Raw genomic sequence first — 17,488 nt, forward strand, 5'->3', positions numbered from 1 at the left:
ACATTTTAATTTACTAAAAAGGGTAAAAAAAATAGATATATATATCAGAATAATTATAACAAATTTGTTAAATTGTTAACAAATGTTCCCTCGATAGCTAATTTATCGCGGATAACCCATCTCTAGCACTTGGCAAAACAGCTGACTGGTAATGTATGCATAGTGTGTCTGAGTGTGTGTGTGTGCGTGCTTGTGGAATAGGAGTCATCAAAATTTTGTGTTTTGTGTGATATTTAACAATTTTTTTAAATTAGAGCTAAGTTCAAAGTTAATTAGTGCAATTAGTTCAGCTTGAGCGAGGCAAGCATATATGTAGAACCCCGAGCCCAGCACCAGTTCCGCGTGTGTGAAACATTTCATTCATCGATTGAAGTCGAAATTTAATCCTAATCTACTAGTAGCTGTTTCGCAGTATTGTTTACCATTTACCATTGATTGTAAAACGGAGCTAGTGTGTCAAACGTTCCAGACATGAGTGAAACGCCGGAGACCAGTAAAAAGCGTCAGAAGACGGTAAGTACTAGCAGAGCCGTGAAACGTGGCGGTGAAGGTGGCCGTGGCCCCAAAACGAACGAAAGCAGGCCATAAACCATGTCTCTGTTTGTACAATTGTGTTAAAGATGAAAAAGAACTGCAACTGACGTGGATGTCGGGGCGAACGGTACAGGTGGATACGGATGTCTTGGGCTCAAGTGGGACCCTGTTTGAACAGCTGTTGTGCTGGGCTGTTTTCTGAATTCTCTCCATACCCTAAACATACATCATTCTCTGTACTTGGCCTAGTAACAAATTACCAATTGATCCATTCAGAAAAAAGCACATAGTTTTATATTATTTGGTAATACGTTCAGTACTCTAAGCACGCCCCTTTCCCTACCATCGTAATCTTATCTCTTCTATTATGACCCAATTAGAGCTACATGGCTACAAAAAAGCATCAAATTGGCACGATTCTCATAATATATAAATGAATATACTACTTATATTTACATATATGTATACTCATATGTATGCTAACAGTTGATAAGAATTCAAAAACTGATTAATATTTTGCAACTTCTCCAACGTTCGGTTACTTACGGTCAGGCTTGCAGATAAAACAGTATGCAAAAACTGTTGATTTGGCAGAAAAATTGGCAGTGAAGGGCAGATGCAGCGGCACGTGTCGACCAAATAAAGCTGACCTTTGCTATTTTGAGTTTATTTAGGAAACCACTATAACAGTAATTAAATAATTTAGCAGCAACATTCAACATACAATATTGTAACGAATTGGCAGATCAAAAATTGCGAAAGTCATGCCGGATCTGCCGTATACGTTCTCGTATTTAGTTGTAGCATGAATTGGTCATTGACTGGAGGATCTCTTTTGTTGTTGGTCTAAAATGCCCTTAAAGCCGAGTAGGAGAAAACATTACCTACATATGTAAATACGGAATTGCTAAATGTTGTATTACGTTGGTCGCACATAAAGAAAGGTTAATGCTCTTTTTATATGAAATGCTTCTTATGCAACGTGCAACTATTTCCTTACCAACAACTGGTTGACGTTACAAGTGTTTATACTCGTGTACTTTGGCTGAAACAGGTTCGGTTGCCACTTAGAAAGAAAGTCTCTCTGGCAAAGATACCCAACTGCAGTCTGCAAGTGTGGAGACCCGTCCCATCCCGTTCCAACTCTGAGTGTTAGAGGAGATGAGGCCGGAGCTCCACTTGGCCCGCTAAAAGCTGCTGTCTAGTTAAAAACTTGTTAAACGCTATTTTATACCATAAATTGATCTTATTTTTCGGTAGTCTTTGCATTACGTGTCATTTTCACAGAGTTCTTTTGAATCGCGCACATTGTGGATCCAAGCTCCGTTCCATCCATGCTGATCGTTGAACAATTGTTTTTAGTTGTAATTGCCACTTGTTTATCATTGGTTAAATCATTACTGAAGCATTACCCAACAGCATGACTTTAACTGCAAACTAGCGTTGTCTGACGCAAATATTAATTATCTAACGAACAATGTAATGTTCGTTACAATAAGAAAACGAATAGATAGGCAGACTCATCCTTTGCCCCCAACAGGTTAAGCTTCAGCGGCCGGAGTACCCAAGATAAGATTAGAAAAGAATCCTATATCATTTTGTTCTATCAAAAATGACTCATTTTTGGGGATCTGGGTTATGGCTAGATATTCGTCGACAACAATACAAGATCTGTATGTACTTAGCTGGTGCGAGTATTTGGAAAACAAACTCTCACTAGAAATAGCCAAACACTGAACACTAAACGCCTTCCATAAACAAGTTCTTGTACTATAGCCACAGACATAGCCCAAGCCTTAGCCACTGTGCCTATCACATCCCAGCAGATCAGATCAGAAATCAGTCTGTCAGCGTCGGGGCTTCTCTGTTTGCTTTGCTGCAGGCCCCTGGAATTTCAGTTGCAGTTTTGAGCTTCGTCGAGAAAGTTCAGCAGCTCTTTTGGCCGCGGACGACGCGACGGAAACTCTCACTTGCCAGCTTATCAGAGAGTAGTATTCGTATACACGCGTAGTCTCTCCGCTCCGCTCCTATCCGCTCGCCAGCTTTCTTTTCACCTGCCCCAAGTACGAGACGGGACGGGTGTGTTTTGTGCTGTGGAAAATGTTTACCCAATGTGCCAATTCGCTTGGCCACTATAATAACAATAACATTCCGTGTGCCAGTTCCCCAGAGTGTTGCTGGCTCTCGAACGATGAAAGAAAGCCCAGCGATGAGGTAAGATCATACTAAGAGATATGCTGGAGAGATTATACTCCAACAACTTCTTACATCTTCAAAGCTAGCCAATAAATAATCCACCTGGGAAATAAGCTATAGATCCGTTCTTCGGTTTGCCTTGGGGGGGCGCTCGCAAAGAACCGGCTCGTTGGGCGTTCTACGAACATTTCCAGAACCTAAGAAATTATACAAAATTATTAAGCCAAATTAGAAGCGAAAGAACCGAAAGAGAAGCAGAAACAGAAAGAACAAAACCCAGCAGAAAGCAGCAGAAAGACTGTGCAAACATTTTTCCCATTCCACCATCTGGAGTCGGAGAATCCCAATGATGCGTGCGTGGATCCATCCGGATCCCTCTCTCTCTCTCTCTCTATCTCTCTATCTCTCTCTTTCTCTCTCTGCCACTCTTCTGCTGCTACCTTCAGCTGCAGATTGCGCCATATTTAACCCGTAAATATTATGGAAAACTTTCAGTTCGCTTTCAACGCTCGGTCGCGTTGTCTATGACGGAGATCTTCGGTTTGGATTAGTTTCAGCTCAGTTTCAATTCCATTCCCATTTACGGATCGACGACTTCGCGCTGCTATCAGTTGCTCAGCGTAAAGCATTTCCCAAGCCGAAAAAAGTGTCGCGAAAACTAAAGAAATATAAAGAAATGCCGAATCCTCCCATTGGCTTTTATCCGCACATCAAAAGAAGGGTAAGGAAGAGGACAATTTTTTTTAATAAGATTCAAGACAGAGGCGATGCCATGGAGAGCCAAGAAGTATGACTGACTGCCACACAACCCACCAGCCACATCTGCTTAAAATCTATGCAAGTAAATGCAGATAAAAGCTAGTATTCTAGTGAAGTGCAATCGATTATTTGTAGCAAAAATTAGAAGAGTTGTAGCCCACTTTGTATCGTCAGTCTTCTGCCCAACCTTCACATGACTGAACACATTGTATATGTACCACATTTCATATTGAGATACGAGACCTATCTGACATATCCGCGCGAACCCCATTATCCCATTCGCGATTCTGCAGACACGAGCTTCGCGGAAAGGTCAACAAACTGAGCGATGGAGCACAGCAACAACAACAACAACAACAAAGCTCTCAGATCGATCGCCCTAGGGTCAAAGCGCGAAACATTTTGATGACTCTGCTTTAGGCTCTGGCTCTGACTATGGCAGACAACCAGCAACGGCCTGAGGCGACGGCGGCATCGCCATCTTGACATGAATATTAATTTATGATAATTTGGAAAGCTAAGCTCTCGATTCTACCTTTGTGTTTGTTTGTTTCTTGGCAGTGCCTTCAAGTGGCGACGAATGTGACGGAACAGAAGCACCATGTCACCCGTGAGACGCGCGGGAAGAATTTGGGACTGTGCCGCGGCTTTCGTGGATGCACCGTGTGGCTGACGGGTGAGTCCTGCGATCAGGTCAGCCAAGTATATCCCTAAATTGTAATTCTTTCCCCAGGTCTTAGTGGCGCTGGCAAGACCTCGATTGCCTTTGAGTTGGAGGCGTATTTGGTGTCGCGTGGCATACCCGCCTACGGCCTGGACGGGGACAACATACGCACTGGACTGAATAAGAACCTGGGCTTCACGCCCGCCGAGCGCGAGGAGAACATCCGGCGGGTGGGCGAGGTGGCCAAGTTGTTTGCTGATAGCGGCGTGGTCTCCATTTGTAGCTTCGTGTCGCCGTTCGCCGATGACCGGGAAATGGCGCGCAAGATACACAAGGATGCGGGCCTAAAGTTTTACGAGATCTTCGTGGACACGCCGCTGGACGTGTGCGAGACGCGCGACGTCAAGGGGTTGTACAAGAAGGCACGCGAGGGCGTGATCAAGGGCTTCACTGGCATCACGCAGGAGTACGAGCGGCCCCACAAGCCGGAACTGGTGGTCAGCACCCACGAGTGCACAGTGCAGGAGTCCACGCAGAAGCTGGTTACACTACTCGAGCAGGAGGGCATCATTCCGCGCTCGTTGCGTGACGTGGATCTGCTGCCAGAGCTGTACCCCAGCGAGTCCACTGCCAGCGACGCTCTGCGCCACGAGGCGGAATCCCTGAAGGCGCTGCCAATCAGCACCGTGGAGCTGCAGTGGGTGCAGGTGCTGTCCGAGGGATGGGCCTATCCCCTGCGGGGATTTATGCGGGAGGACGAATACCTGCAGACGCTGCACTTCAACACACTCCAGAGTGGAATGGACGGCTCTTACCGCGAGAACCACTCGGTGCCTATTGTGCTCAGCGCCACTGCAGCCGAGAAGGAGCGCCTGGACGGTGTGTCCGCACTAACGCTGACGCATGAGGGCAAGCCAGTGGCCATTCTACGCCGTCCAGAGTTCTATTTCCAGCGCAAGGAGGAGCGCCTGGCCCGCCAGTTCGGCACCAGCAATCCCAACCATCCGTACAGCAAGCAGGTGCTCGAGTCCGGCGAGTATCTCGTGGGCGGCGATCTCGCCGTAATCGAACGCATCCGCTGGGACGATGGACTCGACCAGTACCGCCTGACACCCAACGAGCTGCGCCGAAAGTTTAAGGAGCTCAACGCCGATGCAATTTTCGCATTCCAGCTGCGTAATCCCATTCACAACGGTCACGCCCTGCTCATGCAGGACACCAAGAGGCAGCTGCTCGAGCGGGGCTTTAAGCAGCCAGTCCTGCTGCTGCATCCGTTGGGCGGCTGGACCAAGGACGATGATGTGCCCCTGGACGTACGCATGAGGCAGCACCAGGCCGTCCTCGATGCCGGCGTTCTGCGGCGCGAGGACACTGTGCTGGCCATCTTTCCATCGCCCATGATGTACGCCGGCCCAACGGAGGTGCAGTGGCATGCCAAGGCTCGCATGAATGCTGGCGCCAACTTCTACATTGTGGGCCGAGATCCCGCCGGCATGCCGCACCCGGATAAGGGGGCCTATCCCGACGGTAATCTGTACGATGCCACCCATGGAGCGCGAGTATTGAAGATGGCCCAGGGTCTGGACAGCATGGAGGTGGGTAGCGGTAGCTGTCTGAAACTGTAGCTGGGATATAAAACTATAAACTCTGATTCTCTATTTTTTTCCCAGATCCTGCCATTCCGCGTGGCCGCCTACGACAATAGTGCCAGCCGGATGGCTTTCTTCGAGCCACAGCGCAAGGACGAGTTCGAGTTTATATCGGGGACCAAGATGCGCACACTGGCCAAGACTGGTGCCAGTCCGCCCGTTGGCTTCATGGAGCCTGAAGCCTGGAAAATTCTGGCCAACTATTATCAGAACCTGCCACAGGCGTAACACGCGGCCCGTCCATGGCCACCAATGTGCAATTTCCCTTAGCTATATTGCTATACATATTCATAGATACATATATAGAATATGTATATTCCTATTTGATCACCGTAAATCATTTACTACTGCACTTTCCTGTGTCCCCCCTGTGTCGTATGTGGCGTATGAATGTATGTTGTTTTGCTGCTCCTGCTCTTAAAATGTTCGTATCGTACAATCGTATTTTTTTTCTACTCTTAAGTTGTCCAATTCTTTGTTTAATATTAAGCAAAATGTCACCGTTTTGTGGACTGTTTTTTAAATATATAATTCATTATTTAGTCTGCGCATTTAATCAAATGGTACAGTAATCAAAAGTGTTTAATCACTTATGATCGCACAAATGAATTTTTGTATACGGTAACTACACAGTTTGCTACACATTGAATACATAATGAGGCATCTCTAAATGACATTTCTACATGGCTTTTACATTGTTTTAGTGTTACCATCGCTTGTGGCATACTTTCAGGGTAAGCGGGAAAATGCAAGAAGCATCAGATGTATTTAGAGGCGGATAGCAGACTTTTATGCTGAAGCGAGAATAAGGACTGCATCAAGGATGTTCCGCCGGATACAAAAAGGAGTCCCTGATCGGACAAGAAATGGAGGAAAAAAGTGAATATGCATGAGTGGGGAAAATATCCTTGATCCTTGACAAGGACTCCATCGAAGATGTTCCCCCCCATCACGAGAAGACATGCCACGCCCCGAGCGGCAGCCGCTGAGCTGAGATATACATATGTACATAGCTTGCAGAAAAAACCAGTATTTGAATGATGTGAAAGTCGAAATCTTCGGAAGGCTATATCTCAGCTAAGGACCGACTCTCCCAGGGTCGCAAGGATCCAGCCTGTCGAACGGCGTCAAAATCTCGACTTCGAAAACGAGTCATATTTTTGGCAAATTCAATGATGTAACCATCATGATTTTTTGCGAAAATCGTGATAAGCTGGATGTCCTTTTTTTCATGCCAATCGGTTGGCAGGACTCTCCCCATCACGAAAAGTCATGCCTCGCGCCGATCGGCCGCTGTGTAGCTGAGATATAGCTTGCGGAAAAAAACAGTATTTTAAAGATACGCAAATCACAATCTTCGGAATATATCTCAGGCAAATAGGGCCAGATCGGCGAAGGGCCGACTCGGCCAGGATCGCAAGGATCCAGCCTGTCGAACGGCGTCAAAATCTCGACTTCGAAAACGAGTCAGATTTTTGGCAAATTCAATGATGGTTACATCATGATTTTTTGCGAAAATCGTGATAAGCTGGATGTTCTGTTTTCTGATGCCAATCGGTTGGCAGGACTCTCCTGATCACGAAAAGACATGCCGCGTCCCGATCGGCCCATAAGTAGTCGAGATATAGCCAAAGCAAATTTTCCAAATAAATCCGTCGTCAAATGGCCGAAAAAGACCAATTTTAATTTTGGGTACCAGGCGAACAGAAATCAGCAGAAAGCAACTTCGCTTTTGTTCAGCCCCAAAAGTATGCAAAAAAAATCGATTTTTTTAAGTTGCCTTCCGCTGATTTCTGTTCGCCCGGTACCTCGGTCTGAAATTTTCTCGTTTTCGGCCATTTGGGCGACTGCAAATTGAGGATTGGTTGTTGTTGTTGTTGTACAAAAACTGACAATAACAACAAATGACAACAAGCCAGCTTTGCTTTCTTCTTTTCTCCGTTATTTTTAGGCCGATCCTGACGTGCGACGGCTTCCTGTGATTGGCAGAAAATCCTTGATGGAATCCTTATCGAGGATCAAGGATATTTCCTTCAGTAATATATTTCTGGTTTTCTTCGTTATTTGTGAGCCGATCAATGCGTGCCATGGATTATCTCATCGGCCCAAAATGGGAACTCCTTATTAAGGGTAATTATCCTTATTCTCCTTATTATCCTGGAAGTATGCTATCATTTCTAAGCCCATCAACCCCAAAAGATACTTCATACGTTTATATACGGCCTGAAAGTATGCCATAATTTTAAAATACATCTGCCGGCCCCCCGCCCAAAGGTAATCGGGAGATTTCTTGCCAGAACGACAAAGCTTCTCCTCTTCCATGATCTGATGATCCACTAATAGGCTACGTACACGAATACATATGTATATTTGTATACTTTTGCACATGATTTATTTTTTGTATTTTTATAAAATTGTATACGTTTAATAATTAATATTACAAGTAATTAATTAGTATCGAATATGCATTTAGTTATCATTTAATTTCACAATATTTATTTCACTGCTCTGCTGCTGCATCATCATCTCCTCGTATGTTTGTACCTATCGATCGAGACGACGAGCGGTACGGTACGAGTAATTTCTTAATTTTCATATCTGCTGGAAATACTCCGCTCGGCTATGTTTTATTTATTAGAAATAACGGGCTATTGACAGTCGTGTGTGGCATGCGGCAGAAACAAAATAAACACAGTAAATATGAATACTCGAATGAAATGTGTGTGAAGCAAAAGGACAAAAATTAAGAGGAGCAGCACCCGCACCACATTAGATACAGATATCATCGCGTGGCAGTTGAGAGTGAGAACATGAGCGAGTGGTGGTAGAAATCAGTGTGTCGGGGGAGTTTATAGAGTTTTGTGCGTGTTTGAACATGCTGCATATTTCTAACAAAATGGCAAAGGATTGTCTGTAAGTATACATATGTATATAGGTAGAATTAATAAATTATAAAATACAAAAAAAATGGTGAGCAGACAAGGACAAGAAACCTAAATTATATTCATACATTTACACACATACACATGTATATATTTGCATTACAATTAATAATTTACAATCGACAACAGCGCAAACATGGGGCTGCCTGCAGAAAATCATAGTTACACTAAAATACTACTAAACAAAAACCTCTTAGAGAAGGACGCGGGCGGGTTGGATTGGATTGGCTGCTCTTCCACCTTCTCTTGGCGGCTGGATTTTGTGTTTTTTTTTTGTTTTTTATATCTCTATATATGTACGTATCATTATATTTATGTATATTTCGCGCACACACCGTCGTCATATACTTTATTTAATAAATTGTTTCATAATGCAATCAATGTTTCTATTCCATTATCGCGCATATTCGGGGAGAGCAGGAGCTGGCTTTTGTTTGGGATGTTTTGTTGTTTCAGTGATTCGGTGTCTCGTGGGGATCAGATCTAACAGGAGCTAAGAAAACTACTTCCTCCACATACAGTGTAATCGTAATTGTTACCACCATGCCGCATCAGTATCGGTGCCATCAGCCACATGTTGCAGCCACGTCAAAGCAGACTGCATCTGGACAGCCAACTGTCCTTTGTCCGACTGTCTAGCGTTTTTAGCTGATGTCCGCCCTTGGGTGGGTTGTTCGCCTCCTGCACGGATAACAAGCGTATGAGCGAGGATTAGCATTGTGATATATTGGATGCACTCACCATTCGCTTTTCCGTTTTCGCTTTGATATCACTGGCTAGGGTGAGGAAAGCTTCTTCCACATTGATGCTGGCTTTCGCTGAGGTCTCCATGAACTTGATGCCATACTCGATGGCCAATTGCTCGCCACGCTCCTTGGAAACCTTCGAGACAGTGAGAGAGAAATTGCCAATAAATGAAATATCGTTTCCATTGCTTAATGATTCAACCCCACTCTCATTGATAAAGTCCCCTTAAGCGAATCTAACAATAGCCCAATAACTCATTCTTTTTCTTTCGTACCTGTCGCTTATCGTGCAATTCGCACTTGTTGCCCAGCAGCATTTTCTCAACGTCGGCGGAGGCATTTTCTTCGATATTTCTGATCCAGTTTTTGATGTTCTCGAACGACTTTTCCTGGGTGATGTCATACACCAGCATAATGCCCATGGCACCTCTGTAGTAGGCCGTGGTAATTGTGCGGAAGCGCTCCTGGCCGGCAGTGTCCCTATACAGATAGATATATAGAGCGATATTAATGCTGATAAAAATATAGCATTAGTTAAATTACTTACCATATTTGAAGTTTGATTTTCTTGTTATCTAATTCAATTGTTCTAATTTTAAAATCGATACCTGTGGGAGATACAGAAGAGAAGGAAAGAGAGAGAGAATCACATGAGTAAATCGGAATAAAATTTGGCAAGCAGAAGCTGAACCTGTTTGCAGAAAGGCAAAAAAGCAAAAGCACCTATGAGATGATGACGTACTGGCCAAAAGAGAGAAGCAGCGCGAAACCCAAAGAGAAAGACAAGAGAACAGTAAGAGTAAGAGTAAGAGGGGAACGCAGAAACAAGCGGGACAAAACGCGCAATTGAATAAAACAATGTCGTTAAGTAAATAGACCAAAAGTGGAAATTGGCGCGAGGGAAACGTGCCAAATACGAAAATAAACAATTGGCGGCTGCCCCGCAAGTCGATTCCGCACAGCAATGCAAGGGAAATCCGGGTGGGGAAGGGAAGGGAAGGCAACGTATCACAGAAAATCATCAAGGGGCGGCTCGCGATAAGAGCTTGGAAAGTGCAATGACTTTTGGGTGAGTCTTGGCTTAGGCACCCAATTGTTATGCGGGTGTATAGCATATCTCGGGGCTGCGATAAGCTCCAAAATAGCACACAAATTGGTCAGGTTTTCTTCTTCCGTTTACAGATTCCTTTGTTGGCAATCCGTTTGCCCCTCCCCAAGAGCCCAAGAGTCCGCACCTATCTGGGTACTATATAAAAACAATAATAATTATGACAAATACTCAAGCAAGAAAAGAAGAGCTCTCGATGTGAGTCACAGCCCACGGTCTCGAGCTTGAGTCGAGCGCTCAGCCAACCACACATGAGTGTGAGTGTGAGTGTAAGTGGAGTCAATATGTGTGAGTACTGGCGAAGCCCGACGGCGGCGTCATAATTAATTAAATATAGTATTCAACCAGATCCGATGATGTGTGCGTATTGTAATGTCGTGGAACGATCGATAGTGGTGTCTTAAAAGAGGGCAGGCATTCTCACCTATTGTGGATATAAAGGTTGTGTTGAAAGCATCCTCTGAGAATCGAAACAATATGCAGGTCTTGCCCACTCCAGAGTCTCCGATCAGCAGCAATTTGAACAGATAGTCGTACGTCTTGGCCATTCTAATTCGTATGAAAGTAAAATCACAGTTGCGCTTCTATTTGTTACTCCTCCTGGTGATGCCGATGGCGATGCTGAGATGCTGATGCTGATACTGATGATGGTGTACACGTCGCAGTTGCTGTTGCTGTGGCGGTGGTTGAAAATCAGTGGTTTTAGTTTCGCTTTATTGTGCACTAATAATGCTAATAATGTCTCTGCTGTCTATGCGTGCTAACAAAAAATTCCTAGACGTAACCACACACCAGACAAACACCAACAAACAAACACACGCAAGCAAAACACGGTTTCGGTTCGGATCAGATAGGTTTTTTTCAGCTCTGGTCTGGGTCTCTGGGTGTGTGTTTGTGTGCGTTTGTGTTTTCGATGATTTCGGAGCCGTGTCAAAAATGGCGACGTAGTTCAAAACGTTTACTTATTAGATTGGCAATTGATACGCGGTTATGCCACTTGATAAATGGCGCGGGCATACACTGCACCGCCCAATTTAGATCTGTCTGGTTGTTGGTAGGACGTACAAGTTAACTTTAATTTCTGCTTTCTAATTACGCCCGTACAAAAAATATGATTTGTTCGTTGTAGTGTTGGGTAACAGCCGCACGATAACTTTGCGTGTTGTACAGCGGGCGAAGCCAATCGATTGCCTGTCTATCGAGTTGTAATCGGCAAACAGCTGTTGTGCCAGTGCTTCGAATTTCGATTTTTCAGTTAATGGTATTCTTAGAGGAAGCTAACGGACTATATCGGATCGGGATCGCGATATATAAACAGAAAACATATCTTATGCATTAATATGTCACAAGCATGTGAACTTATAAAAAAGACATTATTAATTACGGTTCAAAGCAGCTTGGAAAACAGTACCGTCATAATTAATTATCGACATAGGGTATACAAATGTCCATACTACCGGTAGACATGCAACAAGTGTTCAAGTGCCAACACCATTTCAGAAATGACGTGACATTCCACACTATCTTCTGTTTTATGCCTTGACATTTTTGTGATCAGGGCTGAGGGTCCTGCCTAGTTATTTTAAATCGAATATAAAAATCGACGAATTTGACTTCCGATCATACACAAAAAATAATTAACCCCATGTTGCCCAGTGGGTATTAAAATACACTCCACGAAAATTACGAATCTTGAAGGATGGAACTACAAGAAGAATTTACAGCCAGTACTATTTTTCCCCGTTTATCTCAGGGTGTTCACCTAATTAAAATAAGGGGAGGCTTAAGTGGGTTATGTTCGTTTTTCATCGGCTTCAGATATGGTATATTTCTGAGGGTCAGAATTTGGAAAGGGCTATTCGTCATTTTTTAGGTCAAAATTGAACTGACGGTATATTTACGGTATATCGGTATATAAAGGTATATTTTGTCGATTTCAGCAATCCATTAATTTTAATTTTCAACGTTATATAGAAATCCAATAAAAGCAAGTATTTAGAATAAGCCAGTTAACTAGAAAATTGATTCATTAATCGGTTAAAATTCTGTGGGCATGGCTAAATATTCTATATAGCAGGGTATATTCGACAGAATATCAAAATTGAGGAATATGTTTAATAGAACTTGAGATCGTCAGTCTATTTACGGTATATTTTTAAAGTAAGACGGCATGTTCGGCATTTTTCTGAAAATTTCATTATTTAAAAGACTGAAAATATAAAAATAATAAAAAATGAGTTCAAATGACAAACCCGGCGTTACGCCACCACCTATAGCAGCAGCTGCAAAACAAAGAACCATTGTTGCACCATGGAAATGCACGTACGTTCGGCTTGGTTTGTTGCTTGTAATTGTTTTGATCAAGACTTAATTTCAGAGAGGAATTTCAACACGCATGCCATCTTATATTTGGGAAGAATGCAACGAGCAATCAGCGTCGGATGGGTCTGTCCATGATCCGTATTTGGAAACTCCGACGAGGCAGTCTTTGCCCCGCGGCTGCTCTGGCCACTGCCGTGATTGTGCGGGCGCAGCTTAACGACAAGAAGGGCGACTTGAATCTGGAGAAAATCTATGCCCACGCCATTATGCGCTTCTTCAATTTCATGTCGTCCACCGTACAAGGCCACAACTGGAGCAGCATGTACGACAAGGCTCAGGAGTTGGGTCTACCATCATTCGTGGTCGACATTCGGCACAAGTGTTCGCATGGCACGGAAATGCCACCCGTGGATCTGTTGCGGACTGCTGCCGACATCTGCCTACAATGGCTTCATCAGAACTACTGGCTGCCGCTTAAGGATACCCTCTGCGATCTGGAAGCAGCAAAACTGGAGAGCAAGGAAAACATTAAATTCAGGCAGAAGATGGCTCATCAGCTATCCGCTTTCGACCTAGCCTTGGAGTGCCAGATCAAGAGCGCTCACAGCCTCAAGGCTATCAAAAAAATAAAGCCGAAGGAGTTCAATAAAATACGGGCCTATTTATCAAAAAATAAGCTGAAGACACCCACCGAAATTCTTGACATGGTGATAAATAAGCTAAACGAATTGGTCAAGCAAGCGTCCACTGTTAAGAACCTGCCAGATTTATATGTTGCGGAAATATTAAGAATGAAATATTTCATGGGCGTAGGCCTCAATATAGAAGACAATGAGGAACAGATTATAGCGGTCACTGAGAGACTCTTTAGCCTAATCGCCGTCCACGGGTTCACCGAAAACATCTTTGTGGCTCTCGTACAACTCACTGAAAATGTCCATGAGCCGGATGAGCGGCGTTTGGGCGCCAGATATTGGGCCCTCAAGATGATTGAAACCTTCGCAATGATATCTCGCATAAAGCGCATGTTCAAAGAAGAGCAGGATAAGGTATGGCTATCTGAAATTATTTTAAAATTATTTTCTAAGGGTCTTTCTCCCGTAGAATGACAAGCTCAAGCCTGTGGATTTCTCGTCTCTCAACCGCCACATACTTCCAAAAACTATTCGTACTCTTATAGCTCACTCTGGCGTGGATCTTTCGCTCACTCTGATGTTTGGCAGCAGCCGAAAGAATCCACGCGCTGTGCTGTTTGACCACGAGTTCTTCTTGAAGCGACTTTCGTACCTAAGTTCATTCTCAGCCCCCATCCTCAAGGCGTAAGTGAATAGGCACACATATTATTCTGTCTTATAACCAACATTCCATGCCCTAGTTTGATTCCGCTGGCAGAGACTCCATTCGATGTGGATCCCATGGAACAGTTTGACGAACTTTACTACCCCAAAGTCCGTCCGTTCACTGACTTGGGTATTTGGACGCTTGAGAAAGGTATGTGAATGTGGAGAATAATTTAACCACTAACTAATCTATCTTTTACAGACAATAATTGGTCTAATTGTGCCCTAGGTGTACTTCCGTCGATAGTTGAAAAAAAATAGATTATGATACAAAAACTAGCATTTAAATTTGACTTTGGAGCGCATTCGCAGCTTCACATTTCTACCATGGTAAATAAGGATATGGGCGTGCTTGGGTTTATTAAGAGGGGGGTAAAAGGAATTTGACGACCCCTATATAACAAAGACTCTCTATACCTCGGTTGTTCGTCCGATCTTAGAATACGGGACCAGTGTATGGTGCGTGTACGGTGAATCAGTAGAGAAAAACTTTGTACTCTTTGCTCTGCGGGGCCTTAACTGGGATGAAGGTGTGAGACTCAACATCTTACTCTAGTAGACTGCTATTAGTAAACCTCCCATCCTTAGTTAACCGTAGAAAAATGCTTGGTGTGATTTTTATGCACAACTTGATCAGTGGTGACATAGACTGCCATGATCTGTTGAGCCGCATAAACTTCACGATTCCTATTAGACTTACTAGAAATGTTATACCGTTGTTCCTTCCACTTTGTAGATCGAATTATTCCTTGCATGAACCATTTAGGGTCTTATGCTCGGATTATAATTCCCTCTCCCATATCATTTCCATCACTAATTCTCTTCCTCTTATTAAATTACTCATCCTTACACACCTTTCTAGTAATTAGTAATTGTAGTGGTATCTCTATTTTTATTTTGAATGTATGCCTAGTTCTCTTAGAAACTTTAGTGCTAATCTTCCTCGAATATTAGTCTAACAGCTATCTTTCTTGCATGCTCGCGTAACAGCCTACTGCTGGTGTCACACGGGCCACTTGACGGTGCAGTAATTGCATCGCCTCTTGAAAGATGCAGTCATTGCATGTCAACGTCCACGAAAATACCAATGATATAATAATAAAAACTGAGTATAATATTTGTAAAATGAGTATTCTGGTACATGCTATATCTGATTACCTATCAATCGGAAAACGTTTCCTTTTCACGGCTGAGGGTCCTAGCTAGACAGTAATATTCAACCAAATATCATAATGGGGGAATATGATTTCCGATCATGCACAGAGAACGATTAAGCCATTGTCTAACAGTGGGCATTACAATACACTTCACGCAAAATATTGAAACTGGAAGAATAATAGCGCAGTTCAGTTGGAAGAGGGACAGGAGGGATAGGACATCAATTTGTTCACCTTTTTAAATAGAGGGCGGTCCAGTGGGTTAAGCTTTTTTTCATTGGGTTATTTTGAAAATGAGAATGGCATAATATTAATAATTAATAATGTCCAAAACATAACAATCTGAAATAATTTCTTAACTAATTACGTTTTAAAACGGTTTCTTCATATTATTAGCCAAATAGGGTATACCTATGCCCAAACTCCGGTTGACGTGACATTCCATACTCACTTACGTTACCACTGTTTTTTGTTGAACATTTTTGCTTAAACCTTGTTTTATACACTATACAATAAAAGAGAGTACTTAAAAGTAGTCAATCAGGTAGCAAATGTATTTATTAATGGCCTAAAATGATGTGGGCAGAGCTATTGGTTTTAGTTAGGCAGCATCATTCAACGGAATAAAGAAATTGAGCAATAGTAACGATTTTTCTCTTACGTTTTATTTATTTCACCTTCTTCGCTAAAACCTTTTTTAGACTAACTCCAACAAAAGCAAGTATTTAAAACAAGCCAGTCAAGTAGAAAATTGATTCAACAATCGGATAAAATTATGTGGGCATGGCTGAATGTTCTATATAGCTGAGAATATTCCACGGAAGATAAAAAACGAGGAATATGTAAAATAGAACTTGAATTCGTCAGTATATTTACGGTATATTTTTAAAGTAAGAAGGTATGTTTCGGTATATTTCTGACAACTGACGTCAACAATTATTCGGTCGTTTTTTCGATGTAAATAATTCTCAATAGTTTAATAATGTTTACTCTCTGGACGCTCATCGAGGCCTCACTGTTGTGCCTCAATGCCGTCTGTATCCTGCACGAGGAGCGCTTTCTGGCAAAGTGTAAGTTCGCCTAGATTGCAGTCTTAAGCGCCACGACGCTAATCTTGAGCACATTTTCAGTTGGCTGGGGCCGGCAAGCAGGCCAGCAAGATTTTGGAGCCCCCACGGCCAAGGACCAAGTGTTAAATCTCATTCGTTCCATTCGCACAGTTGCCAAAAGTACGTAGCATCTTCCATATCACAAAATGAACAGATAAATTACCATTTCCACCTCTTATTGCAGTTCCCTTGATATTTCTTAACATAATTGCGATTATATTTAAGCTATTGCTTGGTTAATGACATAAATCTATTGTAAAAAGTATACTAAAAGCATTTTTGAGTGGCCTGCACTGGTTATTGGGTCACATGAGTACCCGCCTTGCGTTGGAGCACACACTTGACGCGGTTTTCCAATGCTATGCTGTAGGCGTCTAGTTTGTAGGCAGCCGCCTCTAGTTTATCCACCGTATCGGATATCTCATCGATCTGCTGCATTAGGGGGGCCAGCTGCTGGAACTTGAGGCTCAGATCACTGGTAGATGCATTCAGGTTCTCTGCAATTTGACGCATGTCCTTGTACTTGGCTATGGTGGCCTTGTTCATCTCTTCCAATAGCCTGTAGTCCTCCAGGGGAGCATTCAGCTCGTGCGTAATGTACTCCTCAGTTTTCTGAAACATTTGCGTTGCCAGTCGGCTGAGGTTCGGGTCGTGGCGAGCCAGTGCCTCGAAGCTGGAGCTGCTGGAGAGCGTTGGCCCATGAAGTGGCGAGTCCAGGAGCGGATTCCGGTCCTGCATTACTTGAGCAGATGCAGCTGCAGCAGCACTAGTTGAAGGCTTCTCCGTGTCCATTTCGATTTTTGATGGAGTAGTTTTCCGATGTTCGAAAAACAATGCAATTAATTTCGGCGGTCAGCTGTTTGCTTGCTTGCTGCTGTGAATGGCACTTGCCGTTGCCATTCGCACGCCATCGCAACAAAGCGCATTTGTTATCACGAAATTGACTATGTTCTATTCTATAA

General features: G+C 43.4%; 5 protein-coding genes across 8 annotated transcripts; 3 read left to right on the forward strand and 2 right to left on the reverse strand.

Moving 5' to 3' along the window:
- The first annotated feature begins 246 nt into the window (after positions 1-246).
- LOC6602299 (bifunctional 3'-phosphoadenosine 5'-phosphosulfate synthase) lies at positions 247-6,241 on the forward strand. Of its 3 annotated transcripts, none has more exons than XM_026992716.1 (4): positions 247-513; positions 4,051-4,165; positions 4,223-5,748; positions 5,824-6,241. In XM_026992716.1, the coding sequence occupies exons 1-4, from the start codon at positions 472-474 to the stop codon at positions 6,028-6,030; spliced, it is 1,890 nt and encodes a 629-aa protein (XP_026848517.1). In that variant the 5' UTR covers positions 247-471; the 3' UTR covers positions 6,031-6,241. The 3 variants fall into 3 exon arrangements, with proteins under 3 accessions (XP_026848517.1, XP_026848515.1, XP_026848516.1); XM_026992714.1 differs by lacking the exon at positions 247-513 and adding an exon at positions 2,415-2,748; XM_026992715.1 differs by lacking the exon at positions 247-513 and adding an exon at positions 3,284-3,451.
- A 2,568-nt stretch (positions 6,242-8,809) lies between these two features.
- LOC6602300 (ras-related protein Rab-8A) lies at positions 8,810-11,723 on the reverse strand. Of its 2 annotated transcripts, none has more exons than XM_002027323.2 (6): positions 11,664-11,723; positions 11,023-11,272; positions 10,038-10,098; positions 9,766-9,970; positions 9,486-9,626; positions 8,810-9,425 (listed from the first exon to the last, which is right to left on the reverse strand). In XM_002027323.2, the coding sequence occupies exons 2-6, from the start codon at positions 11,144-11,146 to the stop codon at positions 9,333-9,335; spliced, it is 624 nt and encodes a 207-aa protein (XP_002027359.1). In that variant the 5' UTR covers positions 11,147-11,272; positions 11,664-11,723; the 3' UTR covers positions 8,810-9,332. The 2 variants fall into 2 exon arrangements, with proteins under 2 accessions (XP_002027359.1, XP_026848506.1); XM_026992705.1 differs by lacking the exon at positions 11,664-11,723 and adding an exon at positions 11,561-11,657.
- Positions 11,724-12,809: 1,086 nt separating this feature from the next.
- On the forward strand, positions 12,810-14,539 carry LOC6602301. Its single transcript, XM_026992682.1, has 5 exons — positions 12,810-12,920; positions 12,976-13,969; positions 14,025-14,239; positions 14,296-14,411; positions 14,463-14,539. The coding sequence occupies exons 1-5, from the start codon at positions 12,832-12,834 to the stop codon at positions 14,519-14,521; spliced, it is 1,473 nt and encodes a 490-aa protein (XP_026848483.1). The 5' UTR covers positions 12,810-12,831; the 3' UTR covers positions 14,522-14,539.
- Positions 14,540-16,385: 1,846 nt separating this feature from the next.
- LOC6602302 (immediate early response 3-interacting protein 1) lies at positions 16,386-16,791 on the forward strand. The gene is made up of 3 exons (XM_002027325.2): positions 16,386-16,487; positions 16,548-16,646; positions 16,711-16,791. Exons 1-3 carry the CDS (start codon positions 16,400-16,402, stop codon positions 16,764-16,766), a joined length of 243 nt encoding a protein of 80 aa, XP_002027361.1. The 5' UTR covers positions 16,386-16,399; the 3' UTR covers positions 16,767-16,791.
- Positions 16,722-17,344, reverse strand: LOC6602303 (biogenesis of lysosome-related organelles complex 1 subunit 2). Its single transcript, XM_002027326.2, has one exon. The coding sequence runs from the start codon at positions 17,316-17,318 to the stop codon at positions 16,824-16,826; it is 495 nt and encodes a 164-aa protein (XP_002027362.1). The 5' UTR covers positions 17,319-17,344; the 3' UTR covers positions 16,722-16,823.
- Positions 17,345-17,488: the final 144 nt, after the last annotated feature.

The sequence above is a fragment of the Drosophila persimilis genome, unplaced genomic scaffold (genome assembly GCF_003286085.1).
Source record: "Drosophila persimilis strain 14011-0111.01,24,50 unplaced genomic scaffold, DperRS2 tig00000780-arrow-arrow-pilon, whole genome shotgun sequence".
In the NCBI taxonomy this organism is placed as follows: Eukaryota; Metazoa; Arthropoda; class Insecta; order Diptera; family Drosophilidae; genus Drosophila; species Drosophila persimilis.